At 43.9% G+C, this 26715-nt stretch overlaps 1 protein-coding gene across 3 annotated transcripts in view; it reads left to right on the top strand.

Annotated features, from left to right (window-relative positions):
• Positions 1-26715, top strand: part of FHIP1A (FHF complex subunit HOOK interacting protein 1A) — a 389114-nt gene that overhangs the window by 155002 nt on the left and 207397 nt on the right. For all 3 annotated transcript variants that reach the window (XM_085641659.1, XM_085641660.1, XM_085641661.1), the window contains one exon: positions 13660-14286. In XM_085641659.1, the coding sequence (XP_085497785.1) occupies positions 13660-14286 (627 nt within the window). The remainder of the gene's footprint in view (positions 1-13659; positions 14287-26715) is intronic.

Raw genomic sequence — 26715 nt, forward strand, 5'->3', positions numbered from 1 at the left:
AGCGGTCAGAATTGAAAGTCTGATTTCAATGTCCCGCAGGTGAATGCAACTGGCGCTATGCTAGGCGTGGTGATTAGTAATACGATTTTCATGGTTCCTCACCCAGTGGAAAGGGCGCTATGCTAGGCGCTCTCATTGAAAGTCACATGCAATGTTCCTTATGTAAGGGAACTAAGGCCATGCCAAAGCGATCAGAAGTGAAAGTCTGATGTCCATGTAAAGTTTTTCAAAACAGGCCCGCTGCGGGTCAGCTAGCAAGGTATAGATACAGTATTACCCGTTATTCTTGTAGTTCCACAAATAAAGCCTTGCGGGTGCGAACATATCCCTGCTTGTTAAATCGTGGGCCTTGTGGTCACACCGTCAGGAATGCAATTGGAGCTCGGGCGCTGTTACACATATGAATTAGGAGTCTGTCGTCAAAATAGCCATGTCACACAGTACCTATGCACCACTTGTGCACATACACTCATGATCACTTAGGTACTGTATCACACAGTATCTCTGCATCTTTTGGGCCTGAACGCTTAGGCATTTAGTATGTACGGGTCATGTCACACGGTACTGAAGCACCCTTTGTGCTTGGGCAAGCAAGCTTTATTTGCCTGTGGTTTGTCAATCCCTTTGCGCTCATACACTTATACGATTAGGTACTGTCACACGGTTCCTCAGCGCCCTTGTGCCCAAACATTTATGCGGTGGATGTCCGTGTTTCGTGTCACAGTACCTGCGCTTGGGCGCATTCGGGCATTTCGATGCATAGGTCATATCATACAATACCCGTGCACCCTGTGCGGTTACACTTTTCGGACTAGATACGTATGTGGTAGCACACAGTACCTATGCAGCCGTTTTTGCTTGCGCATTTGATGTCCGCATTGTCACACCGTACCTCCTCAACATGGGCTGAGGGGGGGGGGGGACAAAGGGCGTAAGGGACCAAGTGGGTATCGCTTATCCTGAGGCTAGGAGCACTAATCATCTGTGTTTTATGTTCCTTTATGCATGGTGGATCCACAAAGGTGACAACTGTGAAGGGACCCATACCGCAATGACGGCAAGCTGTCAGGGCCTCTTCTGCTGTGTGGCGATAGGGTCACGCTTCACTATCTTTCAGTTCAAGGGTGATGGGTTTTGCCAATCCAAGATGCTGTTTTGGATTCAGCTGACTTGCTGTAGCCCATTGGTTCTGTTTCATATGAATTTCAAGTTTCTCTTACCTGTGAGTCAGGGAGAAGTTTTGCATCAGTAAACTGTTACATAGTATCTTGTGCATTAGGCCTGGCACACAAACCACATCTTTTATCCAAAGGCCAGGAGCACTAACCAGCTGTGCTGTAAGCACGATGTGAGGCTGCGCATGCAGTAGCCCATTCGGTTCTGTTTCACGTGAATTGCAAGCTTCTTCTCCCTGTGACTCAGGGAGAAGTTTGTATCAGTGCACTGGTACATAGTATCATGCACAGTAGTGTAAGTTTTTTGCCTGGTCAGTAGGATAATACACTGACGGATGCGCTATTTTCATGTTTGCTTGCAGTTTCCCGAGGCCATTGTGCGTAATTTGGGAACGAGAGTATAGTTACATGAACATGCACCTAGGGGGTAACAACTCGGCTCGCATGGGACGAAGGGTGGTAGTTGAGTCCTGGGGCAGGCGAGTTACAGGGCATGAACTTCCTAGTGGGCTGAGAGGGAGGACAGATAGTCGGGCAACTATGCTGTCCTGTGGCGGTAAGGTCATGATTGGTAAGCATAGTCTTCGGTCCTTAGCGGTCAGAACCATGTAACTCCAGGGGCAGTGACAGCCGGTAGGTAGGCTCTCAGGGTGCGGGGGCCGGGGGGAGTCATTCTATCCAGTGGGCCTGTGGCCACTCCTGCATGCGCATCAGGGCGCAAGTATGCAGAATTTCTGCAGCCCCCATTATGGAGTTTAAGGCACAGGGCGTAGGGGGGGCCCGGGGGAAAGTATCCGTCCGATAAGCTGTACCCCCTGCGCAAGCCAACTCCGGCAAAGTAATTTCTCGTAGTTTGCTGGGATCTGGAGGCTGCCAGTCATTGACCTTGCCGTAGGCTCTAAAGGGGACACACAGAAAGTGAATATATGCATTGTTAGATTTACGGTAGGAGTGTCGTGTGTATTAGAGTTAAGGATAGCCATGTGACATCATCTGTCTAACAATGTATTTGGCCTTTCTGCGTAATTGTACATAATGTTAATAAATGTTTTTTAATTTTGCAATAAATACGGCCGGGCGGTTACAAACCCCTAATCCAAAAATTGGTGTGGTCTCAATACTTGCCTAGAGGGAGGGAGACCTCATCTGGACAAGGGCTTTGGGTACCAAAGGTAAAGAGGGGACTTGGGGGGAGTACCAGGCCATATGGGCAAGGCCGAGCGCTAAGTAGCGCGTGCCGCCATTATGGCGGTCGGACCTGTCCCCGGGGCAAAGGAGGTGGTGGGAGCACTCCCACCTCCCCCTAATATTGCATCCAATAGGCGGCGTCTGGTGGGGTGTGAACCGGAAGCACTTTAGTGCTTCCGGTTCACACGGGCAACCAACGTGGGGGTTCGGCCGGTTTAGACCAGCCTGGCCCCGTGCCCCCCCTTTTAAAAGGGGGTGTGGGGAGCAGAACAGTCTCTTGTTCTATGCTCCCCACGGGCACAGCACCCGGGCCACCTGCGGCCCGTAATGTATTTTCCCCACCCACCATCCCCTAAGGCAGGCAATTTAATTGTGTTGGTCAGGAATGTATTTTTTGATTGTTCTATTACAAAATTTGTCTTACAGATATCTCAGGAGATAGCATTAATGTAAACATGATGATTGGGTACATTTTAATGGTGTTTATCAGTAATGTATTTGTTTTGTTCTTTTGATCTTATTGCAGGTATCTCAGGAGATAGAAGTAATGTAAATTTGATGATTTGGTACATTTTAAATGTGTTTGTCAGTAATGTATTTGCTTTGTTAGTTTACTTTTACTGCAGGTATCTCAGGAGATGGAATTAATGTTAATTTGATGATCGGGTACACTTTAAATGTGTTTGGCAGTAATGCATTTGCTTGGCTCTTTTACTTTTATTGCAGCTATCTCAGGAGATAGTTAATGAAAATATGATGTTTTGGTGAATTTATAATAATAAAAGTGTCATTATTTGTAAGCTTGTCAAGTACAGGATTGGTTAATACAAAGTTATGTGATTGAAATGTAACGTTTAAATCATGTTATTTGATTTCAGGTAATAATGTCGTATTTAGTTGTGAGTGTCTCCGGTAAGGTCATGATTGGTAAGCATAGTCTTCGGTCCTTAGCGGTCAGAACCATGTAACTCCAGGGGCAGTGACAGCCGGTAGGTAGGCTGTCAGGGTGCGGGGGCCGGGGGAGTCATTCTTTTCAGTGGGCCTGTGACTACCCCCGCACGCACATGAGGGCGCAAGTATGCAGAATTTCTGCAGCCCCCGTTATGGAGTTTAAGGCACAGGGCGTAGGAGGGGCCCGGGGGAAAGTATCCGTCCGATAAGCTGTACCCCCTGCGCAAGCCAACTCCGGCGAAGTAATTTCTTGTAGTTTGCTGGGATCTGGAGGCTGCCAGTCATTGACCTTGCCGTAGGCTCTAGAGGGGACACGCAGAAAGTGAATATATGCATTGTTAGATTTACGGTAGGAGTGTCGTGTGTATTGGAGTTAAGGATAGCCATGTGACATCATCTGTCTAACAATGTATTTGGCCTTTCTGCGTAATTGTACATAATGTTAATAAATGCTTTTTAATTTTGCAATAAATACGGCCGGGGGCTTACACCCCCCTAATCCAAAATTGGTGTGGTCTCAATACTTGCCATTAGGGAGGGAGACATCATCCGGACAAGGGCTGTGGGTACCAAAGGTAAGAGGGGACTTGGGGGGAGTACCAGGCCATATGTCCTGTTGACTACTAAATAAAAGTATCTTGAAGGCATCTTACCAGCTTCTTGACTTCCCTACAGCTCCCAAGGGAGGACTGGCTATTAATTTCACAATATGTGTTCCCCCTTCTCCGAAGTGTCATTGCTAAAGGAAATCGTGCATGCAAAGATACGTTTAGCTGAAGACCTTCTATGTGCTGCCGATCCCCGTTACCAGTCACAGGCATCTTTGACCAGCTCATCAACACAGTGCACAGGGCTGTATGAAGGATCTCTCGAGGCATCCCAGCCCACCCTCTTTTCTAATTCCTCTTTCTGGGAGTCTGCGAGGCACTCCTTCTGTGATTCCCCTGGGCTCTAGGCAAGTATAGGGACATCTAAAGGATTTTGGGGGCCCTGGGCCAAACGTATTTTTGGGGCCCCTGGGAACAGTTTTGAATTCATGATTCAATTTCAGCTCTTTCATGCAGTCTTAGGCCAGATCACTAACAGGCACATTGGTCCAAATTCTAAATGTGTTTACATCAAATATTCAGGGATAGTGATGTGTGTTTTCAATATTGTAACACAGCAGTAGCTCACTAATATTGCTGCAAATAATCTCTGTGACCCCTTACCATATCTTATATGTGAGGTCCTGTTTTGATCTAAAAGAAAGTTTTTTGTATGGATGTTGTATGAAACATAAACAGAACATTTCTCTGCAAAATGCCTTTAATAGACTCTCACATATCGCCCACAATAAAAATACATTTTAGGAAAAATGATATATAAAATAATCTGTTTAGAGAATTATTCTAGGTCATCAGGGCAAGACTCTCTGCAGAACAGAGCTGGCTCTATCAGAGGGGCTCCCTGAAAGACTCGCGCCCTGGGTCAGATCCCACTTTGCCCTAGCCTTAAAACGTCTCTGAGCAAGTATACTGTCCAGGGGCGTAACAAAGGCCCCCGCAGCCACCGTGGTGTGGTGGGGCCCCGAGCTCCAGGGGCCCCTTCTGCCCAGTACCCTGTCAGCAGAGCTTGTGAGTGTGCAATTTGTAGGTGGGCCCCCTCAAGTTTCGTTACGCCACTGATACTGTCACTCTTAATCTTTGGCAAGTAAAATGTCATTGTGACACTAACTTGCTCCCCCACGAGCTTGTTTCCCTTTGTATGTTCCTCTCCTATCTATAGGTAGCTCAGCTCTGTGTGAGTACCTGGGTAGGTGGTACAAGAGTCTGTTGTATTGATGGTATGCATGTTCATGGAGAGGGATTGCTACCTTAAATCACAATTGGATTTTAAGGATGGAGGTGAGCTAGTCTGTGCAGGGAGGGAGAGGGATTGCTGGCGCCATGATAGCATTCTGTTTTATGCGATTTGAGTTATTCTGTTTGCTGGCGATGCTCTATGAAGAGGAAAGATCCTTGTTTCTAAACTCCTCCCTATCATTTTCTTTACTCAAATCAGTATCAGCATTTGTAACTAGCAGCAGGAGTTCTGATGCATTTGCAGGCAGACTCACAGCCTCCTTTCCAAGGGTCCGTCAATGTCACTCTTTAGGAAACATCAGGGACTGAGATCACAAAATTACATGCCGTGGATGCATCCTTTCTGCGTGGATCCTGAGACTACAGGCTTCACCCTCTAGAGGCATATTTTCTGTGTAGGTCCAAAGACCAACAAATAACATACAGTTGATGTAGATGCATGTTATCTGTGTTATCTAAGCTATCTAAGGCACTGTGAAGTCACCTGTACATTGATTTGAGGTTTTGAGTTTCATGATACAACGTTGTTTTAAAAAGAAAATTGCAGTATATCCCTGATGAAGGGCGAAAAATGCCCGAAATGCTTTGGATGGATTGAGGATGTTTTTAAATGTACCCGCCGTGTTGCAGGATGAAAGGCTTGTATTGGCAAACTGCAACATTTGAAATGTTGGAAACACATTTACCGTCACACATGTGATTGTTAAAACGAACTTTAATTGTACAAAGCAATGGATTAATTTGGCAATATAAAAATAAAAGAAAAATGGATAAGTGAAGTTACCTTTTGTTAAAGGATTTCAGCTGTTCGTCCGTGAAATGAGCGTCAGGTCGCTCCACCCTTGTTTGATACGTCATGCCAGTGGTTGAAGGGCAATAACCACTAACACTTGTGCTGCACGCTAAAAGGATTGAATTAAAAAGTGACTCCAAGAATCTGGATTAAATGGTGTGCATTTCATCACTCGTGTTCGTAATCTTCAGAAGCAACAGAAGTTACATGCTCACATCTCCTGTGTAGCTTGATTTCACAATCTCACTCACTCCCTATGGATATCTTTTCTTCACTCCTCGCCTCCCTATTGTTCCACTTCTCAAACAGTCTGACCCGCCTCCAGGGCTCTACAGTTAATGCACATGTATTACTGCTCTTGTACTGGCATAGTGAAAGCATGAATTATGGTCAGGGACACTGGAATTATGCAACGGTGTAGCTGCAGTGTTTTCGCATAGTTATAGATTTGCCACATTTGTCACATAATCTATCATCTGCTGCATAATCTGCAGATTTTAACAAAATGTTCTTTTCCTTGTTGAAATGGTTCAAAAGTTACTAAAAATGCAGCAATACGTGTTGCAGCACAGTGGCAGACCCTTTACAAAGGTTGACTGGTCACCTTTCTGTTGTTTATTACTATTAAACTGGACCTGTTGATGTGCGAGCAATGCCCAGACAGTGTTAACATGTGTAAAAATGACAAAATAATGTTGTAACACAATCACAATATGTGCCGCATTGTGCCTCCTAATTTTCCTTTTCTTGCTGCATAAATTATGCAACTCTGCCGCATAATTTGGCCCTCCCCTGCTGCATAATTCCAGTGGCTCTGATTATGATTGATGCTGCTACATCCACTAGCATAGTCAATACATTATAATCATAATTTATGGACTATGTGCCTGCATCTTTCGTGGACTATATCAGGCATGTATTGGCAACATTTCGACACTACCATATGTGTCTGTGGCTTGCTCGTTGGGTTTCTGATCTGTGCTCAAACCCAAACGGCAACCATATGTTGTCTCAATCTTTTCATTCTTAGACTTCAAAACAATCTGAACAATATCAACAAGGACACCGCGAGTGCCGTTAGAAAACTTAATTTTTGCCCCAAGCACCAGCCCACATCTATCAAAAGTACCTAATTTGTAGCTTTCACATATGGCAGTCTTTGGTTCATCTTTCTGAGAGGGTCAATCTGTGCGCAGACGGGTCTTTTCGAATGGACTTTTCATCCTTTTATGGATGGCAGTTTTGGAGATCTGTTAAAGGTCCACATTCGCGACATGGGGGTAGTGGTCAAAGATTTTTTTAAATGACATATAACGCATCATTTTGCATTTAAAAATGTAGATTATAATTATCACAGAGAACATGGGTGTCATATCATGCTAGAAATTAAAACAAACACTGTTCAGTGCCACAGGTAGCTTGCTCCCCTATTGAAGCAAAAACCAAAAATAGAAAACGCACATGCACACACACACACACACACACGCAAACACACTCACACAGACTTTTCACACTCACACTTTTCACACTCTTACACACTTCATTCTCTCTCTCACACACTTCATTCTCTCACACACTTTTCACACTTTCCCTCTCACACTTTTCACACTTTCTCACACTTTTCACACTCTCTTCTAACACTTTTCACTCTCTCATTCACTTACTTTTCACTCTCGCTCTCTCTCACATTTTTCACACTCTCTCACACTTTTCACACTCACACATTTTTCACATACACACTCACACTTTTCACACTCACACACTTCACTCTCTCTCTCACACACTTTTCACACTCTCTCTCACACACTTTTCACACTCTCTCTCACACACTTTTCACACTCTCTCACACTTTTCACACTCTTCTAACACTTTTCACTCTCTCTCGCTCTCTCACACTTTTCCCACTCTCTCTCACACTTTTCCCACTCTCTCTCACACTTTTCCCACTCTCTCACACACTTTTCACACACTCTCTCTCACACACTTTTCACACTTTCTCTCACACTTTTCACACTCTCTCACACTTTTCACACTCGCTCACACACTTTTCACATACACTCACATTTTTCACACTCTCACACTTTTCACACTCTCACACACTTCACACTCTCACACACTTCACACTCTCGCTCTCACACTTCACTCTCTCTCACACACTTTTCACACTTTTCACACTCTCACTCACACACTTTTCACACTTTCACTCTCTCACGCGATTCACACTCTCTCTCACCAAAATCTCTGTCGCTCTCTCTCTCACTTTTCACACATTCTCTCTCTCGCACACTTTTCACACTCTCACTTTTCACATACTCTCACACTTTTCACACTCTCACACTTTTCACACTCTCTCTCACACACACTTTTCACACTCTCTCACTTTTTACATACTCTCTCACACTTTTCACACTCTCCCTCGCACTCTTCACACTCTCTCTCACCTTTCACACTCTCTCTCCCACACACTTTTCACACTCTCTCTCACACTTTTCACTTTCTCTCTCTCTCTCAAACTTTTCACACTCTCTTCTCAGATGCTGGCCTCACAGATAGCGCTTGGCTTCCATCATTCTATTGCTGGCTCCTACTCCCAAGCTCTATTCCCATAGAATGACCAAGCCTGCTTCACTGATTTACTAAAATATAGTGCAATCCAGTGAAGGAGGAGAGAGCAGTGCAGAGCCATATCAACAGCCACATGTGGCACTGCTGCTTTCTTCCCAGAGCTTGTGCACAAACAGACTGCCTAGATTAATAATTTTCAAGTTAGTGCCTGCCTCAAGAAGGCATTTTTTGGGCACAAAGCCTTGGCTAACAGTTTTTATACTAAGGGCCTAACATAAAAAACCATGGGTAGTTGTGTGGGAATGCCCATGTGCCACCCATGGTACACCTCTTGACACAAAGCGCTATTTGTATTACTTTAAGGGCTACTTTCCAGTGTGAAAAAAGAATTGTGCTGGAAAGTAAATACTGTATCGTAATTTGTGCAGGTTTACGTCACTTTGCACTGCCAAAAAGTATTGATGAGTCTGCCTGTTGTCTTCGATTAGAAGTTGCCCAGGATGATCACCATTATTTCTATGTCCCCGAACTGCCATTATTTGGGGGTCCTAGTAATTTTTAGGATGGAGAATTAATGAGGGTTACAAGTCTTTAGAGAACAACATGCAAGAATCTGTGTTTATATGCCAATTCCTGCATGTGTTCCCACTGTGTTTCTGCTTTTAGTAGCTGGAATCATCATGTGAAACACCACAGCTTTTATCAGGCTACTTATATTCAAGGCTCCTCAGCTATTAAAAGTGCAGCACTTGAATTCACCCGTCTCCCATGCTCTGTGCCACAGCGACATAGCAAGGGTATCTATGGCCCAATGATAAGCAAGAAAACCCTCTCCCACGTACTCTTCTTAAGCAGTAAGAAGTAGCCATTATTGATGTGTTGAGTGGCTTCCAAGTCTGATCCCCCTTGCCACTGCATCTGATGCACTAATGGTAGAAACACCGTGCTGTGTCTCTTGCATGTGTCTACCTACTACCTCTGGATGTCTTTCTTTCTTTTTACAGTATCACCTATAACCTACGACTGTCCACCTGCCTACCTTTTTCTCTTGATCTCTCTTTGCTGTCTCTTTTTCTCACCTGCCTCTTTACACCCAGTCTCTCTGAAGTGGAAGTGGACTTTCCCCGTCAAATCACCTTTTCCTGTGGGTCTTGCTTGGTTGCCTCCCCACTCTTCTGCATCTTTGACTCTCTGCTCAGCTACTCACTAAACACAGTGGTGCTGGAACAATTGCTGTAGTGGGCTGTTGCCTTCTGTTTTACATCACTGAAGTAATCGGGATTGTGAAAAATTCAAGCGTCACACAAAGACCAAGTATAGAAAATGAGCCCCACCCATTCAGCAGATGAGTGGGAAGGGTGTGGTATGTAGCCAGTTGTGCATTTTGGAGCACAGGGTTCAAATAAGCATGGTGTGGAAGCACACTATCATTTACACACAGCTCATTTTCCTTTGAAATGGCTGCAAAATTTGCACTGACGTGCCGTTTTACTCATAAAACTATGTAGCGCACTAATATGTGGAAACCGGGCTCCAGCAAACATCTGTCATTTTCATACCACAAAGTAAAGTGTCTTGATTTGTTTGGATTCTATTAAAATCATTGTTTTTTCATCACACTTCAGAATTGCACACAAAATGTGCTTCATTTGAGCTTTTCCAATTGCTGATATACTTTGAAATGTTTGTGCAGTTTCTTTACAGGTATTTAAAGCTTGTTGTGTGTTAGAAAAAACTGACATCCTACAGCCTTGCCTTTCATACTCACTATACCCCAGCAAGATTGTCTGATAGTTCCCTTTACGAAAGTAAACACCAGTATCCATATTAAAAGAATAAGCAGCAATTTGTCAGACAACATAGTCTGACATTTGACCTCTAACTTTGATCCAATAGCAAACGTGACAAGATCAAAATAAAATGTAAAGGAATCTTTATTGCTCATTCATTGTCTAAGCTCAAGCATGGTTATTTTTGGGATGCTGCAGCGCTCCCGCAGCAATACTTCCAGGGCCTGTGCTTTCACATACAGACCCTTGGACGCCTTTCAACCCAGCTAGCAACCACATATTCTACTGTGTTCCTTTCTGTCTGGGAAAATGTTACTGCCCTGGCACTTCTCGGACAGCAGGTTACAGCTAGACAAAAACTGCCTTTATTACAGTGGCACTCATGCTACACAGGGAGCTCCGGGGCCCCCTCCGGCGTTGTGATGCCTGGGGCCTCCCCGCACAGTGACTCTCTTAGGTAGACACCACAACTCCGCTTCATTTTAGGATTGTGAAGGACATCAAAGCCCCCCTTCCTCTTCAGGGCAGTTTATTCATTGTGTTCACAGCCGGGTTGGAGAAATGCCGCAGGCTCCGAGGCAGTGTCTGAGTGGCAGACCAGGTCGCTCAGACCAATCCTGGTGCTGCGCTCATAGCATCAGGGCAGCATCTGGATTGGCTGGGCAGCCTGTGCCTTCCCAGAGACTGCCGGGAGTGAAGTACTGGGGCGGCCATTGGCATCGGGCCAGTAAGAGGTACGTTTTAAAAAATATTTTATTTTTACCCTCAATTACCCCGCCATCCCACCTCCCCTGTGTGGCGGCTGCCACTGGATAGAGTTATGACATTGATACAATAAATCTCTTTTTTTACGTCTTGCAGTGGCTTTTGGTTTCTACGCTTGTTTCGGCAAAAATGCCTTCATCAGGGAAGCGACAATTTCATAAAATGATTAGAAGTAACTGTATTATTATTACTGTATTATTATACATTTTTCACCGGGGTATAGCCATCTATTCACCACTCAATAAATTGTAAGATAACTTCTCACTGATAAGCAAAAAGGACCACCCTGTAAGTCCAAAAAAACGCCACAATGTGGTTCTATGGATGAAAGCACAAAGGCCTGGAAGTCAAATATGATAAGACTCTGCCATTTTAAACGCCAGCTGTATTTCCAGTTGTGGCAGCAGAAATGTACTTTAATGAAGTGCCCCTTGATGCAAGGCAATATACACAAAGGCGCCACAGCCAGTCTCGGTTTGTTCCTAGTCGTCCTAGAGTAACTGGTTCGCAAAATTAAGGTCCAGTTTATAGGTGGTTTCCACCGTGACCTAAGGATGAAGGGAAAGGTGAGCTGTATTGACACTGTCCACTGATTTTTGGCAGGCCTACCAAGAAGGTTTAATTCTGTAATGTACAGTAAAATATCCATGCTGGGTTCTCTTGGTGGAATCACTCCTCAGGAATAACTGTACTGACCCAATAAATGTATAGCAGATCTTTTGAGAAGTGTAAGTTCTGCTACGTTAATGGATAGCATAGCTGTACAATATATGAATTCTCCCAATAAAGGTATGATGTACCTTCTGAAGTATATCCCAATAAATGCAAAGAAGCTCTCCTGACAATGTAGTCATAATTCCAATAAAGGTATGAGGAATAATTGTACTGTCCCAATAAATGCAAAGCATCCCTCTTGAGTAGTGCCAGTGCTGATATTTAAAACATAGCATACCAATGCGATCTCCATACTCCCAGTAAAGTAACTATAGCACTTCTGAAAAGTGGTGGTATTTTTAATGAAATGTATAGCAGCCCTGATAAAAAGTGTTGGTTCTCTCCCATTTAAAAATGTTGGAATGCTTATTGGGAAATGAAATTACTAATATGGTGGACACCTACACAGTGGGTTTCTGAACTACATTTGAACTATGCAGTCTTACAGTTGCAAACCACAGGAAGTCTCCTCAAACTATTTCATTTCCAACACGATGTGGAAATGTACTGACATTAAAAAGCACCATTTGTCTTTCGTTTTTCCAAGCATCCTTCGGGCGAGAACCATCTCCTGCCCCCAAAATCCATTACAAACCTGTACCTTAAACTTGGCCCGGTTTTGAAGCAATATTGCATGTCCCAAAATACACAGTATACCCTTTGGTTTTCCCAAACGTTCTGTGAGGGAGATCCCCGGGCCCCCTTATATACACGTAGATTACTTCTTTCCAGCATTAACCAATTGCACTGGCCTGGAGTGCACCAAAACTATGATTTGCTGCACCCATTCCAGAAAATCATAAAATGAACCTTCTGTAATTTGTAGTCCTCTTTTGACTAATGTTCCTATCGCAATATGCTTTACACTATAATAATGTAAAACGCTGTCCAAATATTTTTTTACGTATAGCCTAATATTAAATACAATGAAATGTATTCCACCCTTTAAAATTTGAAAAAAGTCTCAATTTCTGTACCAAAATTACTCAAGAGAATCCACTTCACCCATGCCAACATATTTTCGCATAGTTGTCGTTACCAGGGGCCACGCCTCTCAAAGCTTTATCTCATGGCGACCGGCATGTTTCCATTTTGTGTGTGTTAGAGAGGAAAAGTACGAGATGACAACTGTGGCAATTTAAAAGTGATGTTGTCAAATTGGTACCAAGCAATGCTTCTGTTTCCTTTTAGTCACAGATACAACCAACACTAGAAATTTAACCCTGACACAACTAAACAAGCATTAACCTACAGCAAATCTAACCTGTCCCCGCTGCTGGTCGGATGAGGCTGGCATTCGACTAATGCTATGGGCTTACCGTGCCCTCCACACCTTTTGGCGAGATATGCATGATACACTGTGTGACGTCACCAAACTCGAGACCTAATTCCTGGGAATCATGCACCCTAGGCATTTTTAAATGTAGAAAATGTCACGCTGCCTGCACCCGCTTTGCAAGCCTAGCTTTACAAGCCTAGCTTTACTGTTAACTAAGTGAACAGTTACAGAACACGAGTTTGGTATTCTTCCTTTTGGATTTTATCTTTTTCAAAAAGACATTTTTGCAGTTTGTATTTTCACATGCTACTCCATGCTTATCAAGATTTAGAGTCACAAAAATAATTTTGGGAAAATGCCAGTCACAGAGGAATCCAACATTATCAGGCGTGTAACTAATTCACTTCACAGCTGTATATGCACTTCTTAGTTGTGGTGGTTTGGAATGTGTACATAAATCTGCTTGCATTACAAAAGCACTGGTGTGTGTCCTGCAGTCTTATAATTTACTTACTGCTTTTGTGTATTGAAAGTATTTGTACATTTCCTGGAGAAGGTTTCTACTGTTCATGCTGCTTGTCTGATGTCTCCCTAGGTCATAAAGATTTTGGAGAAGCATGATCCTTTGAAAAACTCTCAAGCGAAGCATGGGATGATACCTGCAGATGAGGCCAGCGCTGTGCAGAATTACGTGGAGCACATGCTCTTTCTCCTGATAGACGAGCAGGCAAGGGACGCTGCCATGGGCCCTATCTTGGAATTTGTTGTTTCCGATAACATCATGGAGAAGTTGTTCCTGTGGAGCCTAAGGCGAGAGTTCACCGATGAGACCAAGTTGGAGCAGTTGAAGATGTACGAGATGTTGGTCACCCAGTCACACCAGCCGTTACTGCACCACAAACCCATTTTGAAACCTCTGATGATGCTGCTGAGTTCTTGCTCAGGGACGACCACACCTGCGGTAGAGACAGCCTTGGTGGTTTTGCTGAACCAGCTCTGTTCCATCCTCGTCAAAGATCCATCCATCTTGGAGTTGTTCTTCCACACCAGCGAGGATCAGGGAGCTGCTAACTTCCTCATCTTCTCCCTCTTGATTCCTTTCATCCATAGGGAGGGAACTGTGGGTCAGCAGGCACGCGATGCCCTGCTCTTCATCATGTCTCTGTCTGCAGAGAATAATGTTGTTGCAAATCATATTGTGGAGAGCACCTATTTTTGTCCGGTAAGTGTGGTTGAATTATCTTTCCTCCATTTTCATGTTGTGTTCGTTCTCTTGTTAGTCCCTAAAATAATATTAGAAGAGTAATTGTTAGTATTTAGCAAAAACATATTTAGAGCAAGTTGTCTTATAGCATGGGTTTGCCTTGTATCTCCATTAGCCCTCCAAATCTTCATTGACCTGATAGAGGGTTATGGTCATTCTGCAGTGGGGCACTTCATTGTGAGAGAGGTTTATAGCAAAACTGCCCTGGATGTAAGGCTCAAATTAGACACGCATTCTTTCTAGGATTGGCTTAGCTAGCACTCATAATACAGGTCAGTGACATAGTGGTGGCACCAGATGTCAGTAGAGAACTCTGTAAGAAGGCGAGAAGAGACATAATGACAAATCCCCATCTACTTAACAGATAAGAGCTCCAATGCTTTTATTCATGTTTAATGTCCAATTAAATAAAATGCATATTTTGAGGGAAAAGTTGAAGGTAGTTCAAATGAACAGGCTTCTGTTGCTACTGAATTCCAGTACTGCCCAATCTTGAGTCCTCCTCAAACCTCTCTGTTCCAGTGCCACCCTAAACGTTTGTCTCTTTACCATGCCATTTTACCATCTTTCTCTTCCTTTCTCGCTTTGGTTCTGGGTCAAAATCTGATGGTAAAAAATAAGTCCTGGTCCCCAAAAGTTAGAAATGGTGACCATCAAAAATTAAGCGTTGCTGGCAAATGCCAAATAATTTGTTTTTTGACCCGGACTCTGAAACTGCTTTCTGTTCATTAAAGCTAGCGTTCTGTAATGCAGTTGTCCTCATTGAGGTGGGATGGGAGCCCCCCACATTATTGATTGAAAGGAGGGCTGTTGTTTCTTAGATTCACCTGGGTAAAAATAGGGAAGAATGGCCGGAAACTATCCCTTTTAGGGTGGAAAAACGTGTAAGCCATTCCGAGTAGACAACAAATAGGAGGCTGGGTTTTGTATGTTGGTACCAGGCTCTGTCGCGCTGAGTTTCAGGAATGTAAAATAGCATAGCTCTTTAACCACTCACTGCTGACACCTGGTGTTCCCTACATGTCAAAGGTTTAAACCGAAGTAGAAATACTGCCTTTTATCCTTCTTATGTCAATAAATTGAGTGTTATTACTCTGGATGATTGAACAACCTGTTATGTACTGAGTTTTGAAATGAAAGCACTTCTGTTTGAAGCGCTATAGGTTGTTTTTGCTGCAGGAGATTCTGGTTGATTTCTGGGCAGCAAACTGCTAATTACATACAGTAGAAGTTTGTTAACTTTCGTGACACAACAAAGATGGGCACTTTGCCAGGGGCGGCTCTTCGGTTGGAGCGGAAGAGCGTCTCCCCACTTACATTACCCCCAAAAATGAAACATAAAATGGTCATTTATTACCATTTTATTTTTCATCCTCCGGCCCTGAACTGAGCATCAGGATGGGGGCAGGGCCACTGTTGAGTGACAGCAGCAGGGAGGAAGGTGGGCTGTTTGTGCACTTTTCAAAGTGCGCATGTCTCTTTGGCCGGCCATCTTGCGGCGGACAGCTAGGCATGTGCAATTTGAAACTTCTAACCCTTGTGTTTTAATACAGCTCGGATAGAATAAGTGCAGGCCTCTAGGGTGCTGGGGAGCACTGAGTGAGGTCACTCCCTCCAATTAGGGCGCTTCTCTCACAGTATGAGAGCAGCACCAGGATTGGTACCCGCACTGTAGCATCCAGTTCCACAGAAGAGGTCCGGAGCGGAGGATGCCTGTTATTTGCGCGTGCATGGCCACCTTTCCTCCCCATAGAGGTCAGACGCCACTGCTTTGCACAGCATTGCCTTTGCCTTGTAATGAATATAGGTCCGAGTTTAAAATCCAGAACAACAGATCTATTCGCTTAATGGTGGTTGTTTGCCCAGGAAATTTACTTGTTTATGTTAGAACCATATTGCAGTCCTTCAAGTGGCTAGAAATCAGATGTCATTATTAGTCTAGTCTTAGATCAGTGGTTTCCAAACTTTTTAGAACCACTTTTAGAACAACAAACGTTTGCGACCCACCAAAGTTTAATGTACATGAGGCGGGAGATTTTTTAATGTAACTAAGACAGTGTGTGGTTGCGTATTGTCATTTATCAGTATATATTCCATTGAAATAGCCACTAAATTTGCACAGACATGCAGTTTTACTGATAAAACTATAGAGCACACAAATGATAATGTGTTGAAATCGAGTTTCTGTAAATATTTCTCATTTGTGCATCACCATGTGAGTGTCTTGATTTGTTTTGACACTATTAAAATCGCTGTTTCCAGAATACTTCAGAATTACAAAAAAGTGCCTCACTTTTGCTTTCCTAACTGCCGGGATGCATACAGTTCATTTACAGGTTTTTACATTTTGTTTGGTATTGCAAAAAACAACATCCTACATTGTCTCATAATTCACTTTAGAAACTTCTCCCACATTGCAATCAGAGATGTTGATTTGCTTGTTTCTTTGTGGTAGTTTGGATTAATAGGAGGTAGGGTGTGCTTAATAATGGGGGCTATGCGAGTTCTTGCAAATGGTTGGCGGACTGAATAGATAGGCTAGAGGAGATTAGGTATTGTAAGGCTACATTAATTTGGTTTCAGAGAAGGGAATGTTGTGGCCTATAACATGAGTTATATACAATTTGTAGAATATAATAAAGTAGATGAAAGGAGACCGACATGCAATTTAGAGTAGGCTGTATTCAGAGAGAAGAGGCATGCAGAGGATGAAGATAAGGAGAGTATTATTCAAAAGAGAAAAGCGGGAACAATTTAAAGTCTTTTAAGTCAAAGCCAAATTATCAAGCAGGGTTTTAGCATATACTTGGAGTAGGCTTTCGGGATAGCATGCAATCTAAGGATGTGAAAGTGCGGAAAGAAGCTACGCATTTTGATAGGCACTAGAATCAGGCAAAGAATCTATTTGCTGTTAGGATTTATTTCAGCTGGGATAAGAATAACCCATCCATGATATTTGGGTGTGTACCGCTGCCTTGAGTGCCTGACTGCATGCGTATTTTCGATATCCTGGCTTTTAGTTTTGGCCCTGGTGTCACACTAATCTAGTGAGAGAGCAGAGGCTTAGGACTGACTGTCCCTGACAATGCAAAGTCCAGGACTTGTCCTGTGACCTGGAATGTCGCTCCCAGCGCACCCTCATAGTGGATAGAAAACTGCGATCCCTTTCTTGAGATTAGCATCATATTGGTGGTGATGGCGACAGCATGTCGTGTTGTATGATCTTATATAGTTAACCTGACTGTTTTATCGGTGTAAGTGACTGTATGGTCTACTGGCCTCTCTCATATAAAGATCTGCTATTATGTGTTTTGTGTTAACATGCTGTGTTGTTTGTGGAGTGGGTTTGTATGTGTTGCAGCGGGCGGTCTGTGCTGCGGCGGACCCACGACGGTGCCGTTCTAAGGCTCAAATGAGAGCCTTAGAAAGGCACCACCGTGGGAGCACCACAGCATGACTGCACAGGAAGAAATGCACCATGTCATGCATTTTCTCCTGTGCAGGAACAGAGGGTACAGAACTACAAGAAGGCAAACCATGTGGCCCCGTGAATGCACTCCCATGCACAGTGGCGACAGGGTTACCTAATCATCAACCTTTTCATGGCCGACTCACCACCATGAAAAGGAGGGCGGTGAGGAAACTTGTAATATGCTCGGTGGTGCTGCAGTGACACTGTCAGCATATCACTTCCTCTGACCGCTGTGCCACCACTGCAAGATCATGGATCCCCGGTAGCTGCAATGGTCCTGTGGCGGTCCCACCATCGCACTTGCAATACGGCAGTCGGACTGCCAGTGCAATAGTGGTCGCGGCACCACCAATTAGGCCCCAAGTAAATGTGTATTGAGTGCATTCCTCCAGCTGTTAGGAGGATGGAGATGGGTCTAACTTTAGATGTTTTAGCAAGGGAATATTAATTAGTTCTTCATGAGCACTGCAATTTGATTGATGTGAGGGATGAGTGATGGGACTGCATGTGAGGTGATGAATTGTCTAGCTCGGGTCTGCTCTTTTGTGTGTCCCTGATTACTAATTCAGAGAGACTGATGACGGCCAGGTGCAAAATCTTCACATTTCATTGTGCCAGTGTTTTGGGTACTGCGGTTTGAAGACAACCTTAATACTACTCTCCGTTAGAAAAATCACTATGTGAAATTTATTGGGCTCAGAAAAAAGACCAAAACATGAGGATTTTGTTTGTAATATAAAATGCTGAGCCAATTGAAAATCAACTTGAATGAGAAAAAGCCATACAATATAAATACTGGAGAAAATGGATAAATAAACATTTTAAAATAGCAAAGTGGAAAAGTGAAAAACAAATTAAGTAAAAAAAAAAAAAAAAAAGAGGGAGATTTATCACCCTATATGAAACAGCGCGAGCTGTAAAAGCATTTTGAAATGAGCACATGTCGGCTATAAGAGATGTGTTAGGAGCATCACACTGCTTGCTTGTGTTTTGTACACTAGTATGCCCTTAATACACCTTGGTCCTCACATCAGATCTTGTCCAAAGCGGTAAGTTTAAGAAAGAGTTTGTATAGTGAAAGTAATTTCAAATAGGCGTTTCACCAACCTCCTGGATGTTTCAAGTGAAAGGATTAAAACAGCCCAGTGGAAAGGAGTTTTTCTTGGCATGCTGCTGTATAAGCAAAACAATTCCAAAACCAAACATTGTTAAAGTAATACAGCTTGTCAAACAAAACTTAAAGGGCAATAAATGCAGCTATTAAATGAGTGCTGTTAGTTAATTTCCTATCGTCTTTGGCATCTTCTACTTTCAGAGTTCACAGACCTCTTGGCATTGCCTAAGTTGAGTATTCCCTACAGTTCGGCAGCAGAACTCAAATAAATCACCTGTTCTTAAAAGAAACATGTACCTTCATGATTGCCCCGATTGTGAAAGGCTATATAGTCATGCATGTTGCATGAAAGGACTGCAGCAGCAGCAGTATTGCTAATTGCGAGGGCAACATAAGTGTATTTCAAGACTGTCACTGTTACCACGGTAAAGGTGCAGCAATAATGCCATCTCCCAGGCGCCCCACACTCCCAAGCAGGAGGAGAGACTGTCTAACTCTCTATTGGCTGATTTCAATCGGGGTAGGCTAGGCCAGCACACTCCTAGCTGCACATTTTTAGCTGAACCATTCCGACTGACCGTCATTGGTGTGCACGGGTCAAACTGACCTATAGGGCAATCTGGCAGTGTTGAAGGGCTGGCCTGACAGGTCAGTGTTTTTAAGTGGAGCCTAGGCAGCGCATGCGCTGCTGTGTGAGGCATGCTGTATCTAGACTGTGGGCTTAAAGCACCTCCCATGTTTTCCATTCATTCCTGTTCAGGTACTTCATTAAATGCCTGCTTTTGTTTGGTCATTATGCTTAATTAGTCCCGCCTTTTGCGGTTTCTGAACATCCCAAGAGACTGCCCATTTTACATGTGGTCTTACTCTTTTTTTTTTGGTTTGTTTCTCTGCACTATTTTTTGTATTCTTTGCTGCAGCTCGTGTATCAGAATAGTGCCCTATTCACGGATGCCATGCTTCATATTTTGGACGGTATTTGCATTTTCCAACTATGAGTTTCCTTTGTGCAGTTCAGCCTGTAAGAGCCGTCCTCTGTAAGAGCCATCCTCAGAAGCACTTGTGCATATCCCCACCTCTCCTCCATTCTCACCCACTTCCCTTGCAGCTCTGTCCTTAGTGCCGCTTGCTGGTGATAGCAAGGGCACTGGACAATGCCAGCGCTGGGGCTGCAGCAGCAGCAGAGACCGTCCTTTCCTCCTTCTCTTCCACACCTGCCATGAAGCACATCCGCTCTGCACCATTCTCAATGGCTTTCCCCACCCCTTCTACATTCTCACTCACATACCTTGCTGCTCTCTCATTAGCACCACTCGCTTGTTATTCGAGGGGTGCAGGACGAGGCCGGAGCCTTGGGCTGCAGCTGCAGCAGAGTCCGTGCCTGTCTCTCCTCCATGCCTGCCATGAAGCACAACTCGTCCTGCACTGATGGCCCCTGTATATAGAGGTGGGCCCCGCGAAAGTGCTGCAGACAGAGACAGCTTGGACATGGGTTCTCTGTACCTGCCTATATGGAGTGGTGGGAGGTGGCCAGCTAAGTGTTCACTTTAAACCTCTGGCCCCTTCCTGCCGCCTTCAGAAACCAACTCCCTGTCTCTTTTTGTTGGCAACATCTGTTCATGTATGTTAATTTACTGTTTGTATAGCGCCAAACATATTGCTGACATTATGCAATGCCAGGCTGAATACTCAAAGCATGGAGAGAGAGCAGAAACACCCCCCCACACTGTTCCCCCTGAGCTGTGACAGGCGTGAACAGACTGGTGTTCAACTGACATATTCTGCTGTGATCACAAAGAGCGTTTGATTCACTATATGCTGCCCATGGGAGATTAGCACGTCATTTCTAAGTCTCCCTCTCCAGAAAAAATACTTCCCCAATACTTTTATCTTGGTTGAAATCGCCTTGTGCATGGCAGATACAGAGTTACTTCCCATTCTGTTATAAAGTTCTAAGTCTGGCACATAAGTAGGGCAAACGTTTCACTGGGGCATCGCGCACACCTCGCAGCAGTTCAATAACGGGGTTAATCTGTTGTATTTCTTAGGTCTGGTATCCTTTGGCAGTTGTAAGGGGCAGATTTGCAAGCCACAAGTCTGGTGTTATGTGGCAGTTCTATGGGAACACATTTCCTGCGGGGTCTAGGTCTCACAGGGAGGTACGACTCTCACTAGGTAATTCTACAACATGGCACATCCCCTAATGAGTACACGCCTGGTGCCATGTTGCAGTTGTACCAAAGCATATCTCCTGCAGGACATGTATCTGGTGTCATGTGGTGGGGCATGTATTTGGTGTCATGTGGCAGGGCATGTATTTGGTGTCATGTGGCGGGGCATGTATTTGGTGTCATGTGGTGGGGCATGTATCTGGTGTCATGTGGCAGTTGTACAGGAGCACATACGGCGCTCCCATCGAAGGCCATTCTCCATTGGTAAAGCTTGCGGACTACTGTGCAGGGACCAGCATTGCGGCGTGGTGTTTGAACTCTGCTCATGTGGCTATATTTGGAGGTTTAATGGCCTACCCCAACAATGATAGTTTACTGTATAGATTCTTCCAAAAAAACAGAATTCAAGTAACGTAATGGTTACAAACCGTAACGCCCACCCGCCGCTACACACCTAGAATTGTACAGTTACGTTTCCCTAAACAATTGTAACTCAAAACACCTTTGCATTGCTCATGCATGATCGTACTCGTAGTGTCACATATGAAATAATCAGTGACATCACACCCAGTGTAACTAAAGGTGCTAAAATGTAAGGTTTGTAGATGAGTGAGTGGTTGGCTTCACTGATGTAGTGAACCCAAGAGCGCTGTAATGTAGTAAACTCTTTGGGGGCTGTCCTCTTTCTATATTTAGTAGCTTTTACTGCCGACTGTGCTGTGCCTGCTCTTGAGAGCAGGCACCTTCCCCTTTTGCTGTGTGCATTTTCTTGTTCTGTATTTGATGAACGCTGGCACTGCCCTGTCTACTTAGTAACTTTTCGGTATGTGCATGGAGCGCTTGCACTGTCCCATCATATTCTACCTTTTCTGTGCAGGTGTAAGTTAAACTTGCACTGCTGGTGCTTGTGCAGTGCTTGCTCATACTCAGGACCATTGGAATGATGTGATTCTGTGGCCTCTGCCTTTTCCACGTAATTATGGATTTGCAGGATTTGCCACATAATCCATCTGCTCCAGAAATTGAACTTTTTCAACAAAAACGTTTTACTAGTTGAAACATTCTGTAATCTTGGGCAAATCCAGTAATCTTCATTAATGTGAATCCTATCTGAATAGTCTGAAGAAGATGTAGAATAAAGAGAATCGCGCCACTCGCCTGGGTACCTAGTGGCATACCTGGATGTTTAGTGTGACATACAACACCACAACATTCCACACCACACAACATATTACACTTCATATAATACCACTCAACGCAACATAACTCAACTCCGCATAAGTACGCTCTACTCAATAACACATAAATACATCCCACATAAAAACACTTGATACCACATAGCAACAATCCACATAAATACACTTTGCACCATGCCACATAATTCCAATCAGCATAATTTCATTCAACGCCACACAGTTCCAAACAACACAATTCAACTCCACACATTTCCATTCCACGCCACATAATTCAACAACAAACCACATAGTTCAACTCAACAGCACAATTACACAACATATCACATACATCTAATCTGCACCACAGAATTCCACATCATGCCACAAAATTCACCACAACACCCCAATCACAGCGTTCTAATGACATGAAAGGCAGTGGCTTTAATTCATCTGCTTTGTTTGGGGTTTTTAAATTATGTGTGGTATGTAGTTTGTCTGCTTCTAAATCAACTATTGAGTAACCTGATCTGTTTGCCTTAAAAATCTTGATGACTCCACAGTTGTATGTATGTTTGCAAGTAGTAAACCGCCCCAATTTGTAAATGTAGGCTACTTTTTAGCGATCTAATGCACTAAATGGTCCACTTAAGCTCTTAAACACACTACCAAGCATACCAAAATCAATCTTAAATATGAAATAATCAAAAAAGACATTGTTTTGAAAAAATATTTAAACGCATGCAAAAACAATGATTTAAAAAGTTTGTTCAAAGTTTAAATAAATAATGTTATTTGTTATATATAAAGTAACAACATTTTTTATAATACTTTTTTATTATAACATTTCAAAATGCTGCACAGCACCTACACTGCTCTGCAACATTGCTTAAAGACATTGGCAAAGCCAATAGCTCTAGCTAAACACTTACAAGACCCAAAAAAGCTAGACCTATTGACTATGCCAATGCTTGTTTGTGGGCCCGTTTTATGGTCTGGTGGGCATGTTGTTCTTCTGATGTGTCTTCAGAAGATCAAAACTTTCCCAGTTTGTAAATATGGACCACTGTTTATTTAGTGATCTGCTTTGCTAATGGCAGCCACTTTTATTTTTGTGCCCGGGCCTATTTTCTGTCTCTGTCCAAGTCTGTTGATGTGGCCAGATTTAGATTCAGAAGGAGCGGCGGCTCCTCTGCAATGGCAGAGCAGCGTCGACCCTCTGGCTCCGAGCCATGAGCTGAAAAATAAAATTATATTTTATTATAGTTTTATTTTTCAGCTGTTGGCTGAGCCAGCGTATGTAGGGAGAGGTGGGCCGGGTCATGGGAGGGATGAGGAATTAAGTGGTATGAGTACTTCCAAGTGTGCATGTCTGTTTGGTTGGCAGTCAAACAGACATGCGCAGTGAAGTTTCTCCAACCCAGCTGTATTGCACAGTCCGGTTCAAGAAACAGCATAGACTCCCTGTGCCTGAGCCAGCATTAAACCAGCACATTTAGGCCAATCCCCACGCTGCTGTCATGCTGTTGGAAATAGCATGAGAGCAGCGCAAGGATTCCACAGGGAGTCTCTGATGCTGTCCGAGTGTCTGCACAGTAGGCAGAGGAACACCGAAGCGTGAGGTGGCTGGCAGCTTCAGGTAAGTCTTTTTTTTAATTATTATTACCCCCTGCGCTCCCCCTCCCGTGTCCCCGCCCCCTCCTACACCCCACCACTTTTTTGTTTGTGTCGGCCGCTGCTGTTTAGAACCACAGCGAAAACCAAAGGGTCTTCTCAAGATGAATCAGGACATGCACATAAACAACCCATTCATGCTTTTTCATTTAAATCTGATACTTGTAGTTTATTTTCCATTATGAATGCTGAACTACAGATTCCAGAATGTAAAGAGAAAACAGCACGGACATTAAACAACTTTGGTGCAATCTGTCTGTACATACATGTGGAATGCTGCTTCCTTGAAAGTAATAGACACATGCAATGAATATTTAGTTTTTCTACGCATTCCTGCACATCCAAAGCATTAATCATGGTGATAGGGCTAATATAGGAACCCTGTCAGTTAGAGAGATAGAACAATGGTTCTAGAATGGTAGGAGTGGGAACAAATGTATGAGTTGGGGTGCTGCCATCAATGTTACATCACTGAAGTCAAAGGGATTGTGAAATATTTAAGTGTTACATAACGAATAGCTATAGCAAATAAGACACTGCCATTCGACAGGAGAGTGGTACAAGTGTAGTAGCTGGTGCATTTTGGGCATACTGTTGCAAATCCATTACTGTTACAGACAGCATGTATTCCATTGAATTGATCAGAAGCTTAACACTGACATGCCTTTTTACTGATAAAACCACAGCACATAAACAATCATTGTGAAAATCGGGTTTCTGCAATTATTTATTGTTTGCACATCACCAGGTAACGTATCCTGATTCTTTTTGAACACACTTCAGATTTACAAAAAATGTGCTTCATTTGTACTTTCCAAACTACTGATATTATTTGAAATATGTACAGTTCATTAACAGGTATTTACATTTTGATGTGGGTTCGAAACAACTGACATCCTTCAATCTTTCCTTTCATACATACTTCCTGTAACCCTGCAAGATTGTCAGATAGTTCACCTAATTTTGCAGTTCTAGAAAGAAAAGCAAACACCAATATCCATGTTAAAAGAAAAAGCAGCAATTTGTCAGAAGTCTTGGGGCTAATTAAAAGTACGTGGTGGCAGTCTGAACACAGCCACACTGCGGGTCTGCCCACAGTATTCAGAGGAGGCAGTCGGACCATCACGAGACCCCCGGGATCAAGGATCCTGCTGGGCCGGCGGTCTGTGACCGGCATGAATATGCTGGCGGTTCCGCTGCAAAGCATATTATGAGTTTCCTTTTCACTACCCTTTTCATGGCGGTGAGCCTGCCATGAAAAGGGTGGTGGAGAGACAAGTAAAGGGGCCCTAACAGTGCCCCGTGCCAGATTTGTGCCTGGGGATGCATGCAGGGGGGCACATGTTGTGCACCCTGTAATTGCACCGCATCATGCAGGAATGTGCTACAGGCACTGTCACGATGGTGGGCTGCATGTTAGGCTCTCCTATCAGCCAAACAGCCCACCACCGCGAGATCGCTGCAGCACTACCTGCCCGCCTCAGATTACAGTTGTAATCCAGGGAGCGGGCCCACCACAGCTTTGCGAGATTGCGGTGCAATAGGAGGACCACCAAAGTCGTAATAAGGCCCTTAGCCTGACTTTTGACCTATGTCTTTGAATGCACCTCTTCAAATGTGTCAAGATAAAGACAAAATGTGAAGGCATCTTTATATCTCATTCACCTTTTTAACTCTAGCATGGTTATTTAGGGGGTGCTGCAGGACCCCCTAGACCCCTGCTTTCAGCACCTATGGTAGGCGGCGCCACCAGTGGGTGGTGCTGTTTGTGATCTCCTAAGAAACTGTTTCGGGTCTGGCACTGGCTCTTTTTAAACACACTCTCCAAAGGGCAAGGTCACAGTGGAAGATGTGGTTTTAGTATTGTTGTGTTATGTCATAGTTCTTTGTATGGGACTCTAATTACCTGTAAGGGTGACCAGGTGGTTTAGCGGGAGGCCAGGAGGTCGACACCTGGAGAAGTTAGCCAGGTTTTCAGCTTCTTGTGGAACTCGAGAAGTGAAGAGGAGGCTCCGACGTGGAAAGAAAGGTTGTTCCATATTTTGGAGAAGACGTAGGAGAAGGCAAGGCCCCCGGCTTGCTAGTGAGAGTCCGGCTAAGCAGAGGTTTCTGAGAGGTGTGTAGAAGTGTATGCTGATATTCAGGTATGCGTGGTCGGTGTTGTGTAGTGCCTTGTGTATCAGTGTGAGTAGTTTGTATTGGGTTTGTTGATTGGGAGCCAGTGTAGTTCCCTGAGGTGTGAGGTGATGTGGGTGCGGCGAGAGAGGTTGACTGTTTTAGAACTTAAAATGATTGTGTCTGTGTATCTAAAGTGGGGCCTCCATGTGCAAATGCACGCTGGTGCTGTGCAGCATCTGTGCTCTATCCTAGACTGCGCTCATCAAGTGGTGAAATAGTGCAAGCTGTGTTCCACTGTGAACAAAAAAGAAAATGAGTTTATTGCTGTTATTGACCTTTAGACTTGATTTTAGACACCGAATTTTAAACAAAATTAAGGGAAATTAAATGTTCTTTGTTAAAATCTTAAATAGCGCCTTGTGCCTGGCACTACTGAACAGTGCTAAATTAGATGGTCACCAGTGGTGCCTTTGGAGCTCTGCTTAATGATCTGGCCTACAACCATATAGAGCATCTGCCACACTAGGGGGGCACCAGGGGCCCCATTTCCACCCTATAGTGCTGCAGACATTTCTTGGGCTGTTCGTACAGCCTCTATACAAGTTTCTGTGGTAGACCTTACAAGAATGGCTACATCATAAAAATTTTGGAAATGAAGTCACTCTT

Source organism: Triturus cristatus, chromosome 2_2 (assembly GCF_964204655.1).
Source record: "Triturus cristatus chromosome 2_2, aTriCri1.1, whole genome shotgun sequence".
NCBI classification, from domain to species: Eukaryota; Metazoa; Chordata; class Amphibia; order Caudata; family Salamandridae; genus Triturus; species Triturus cristatus.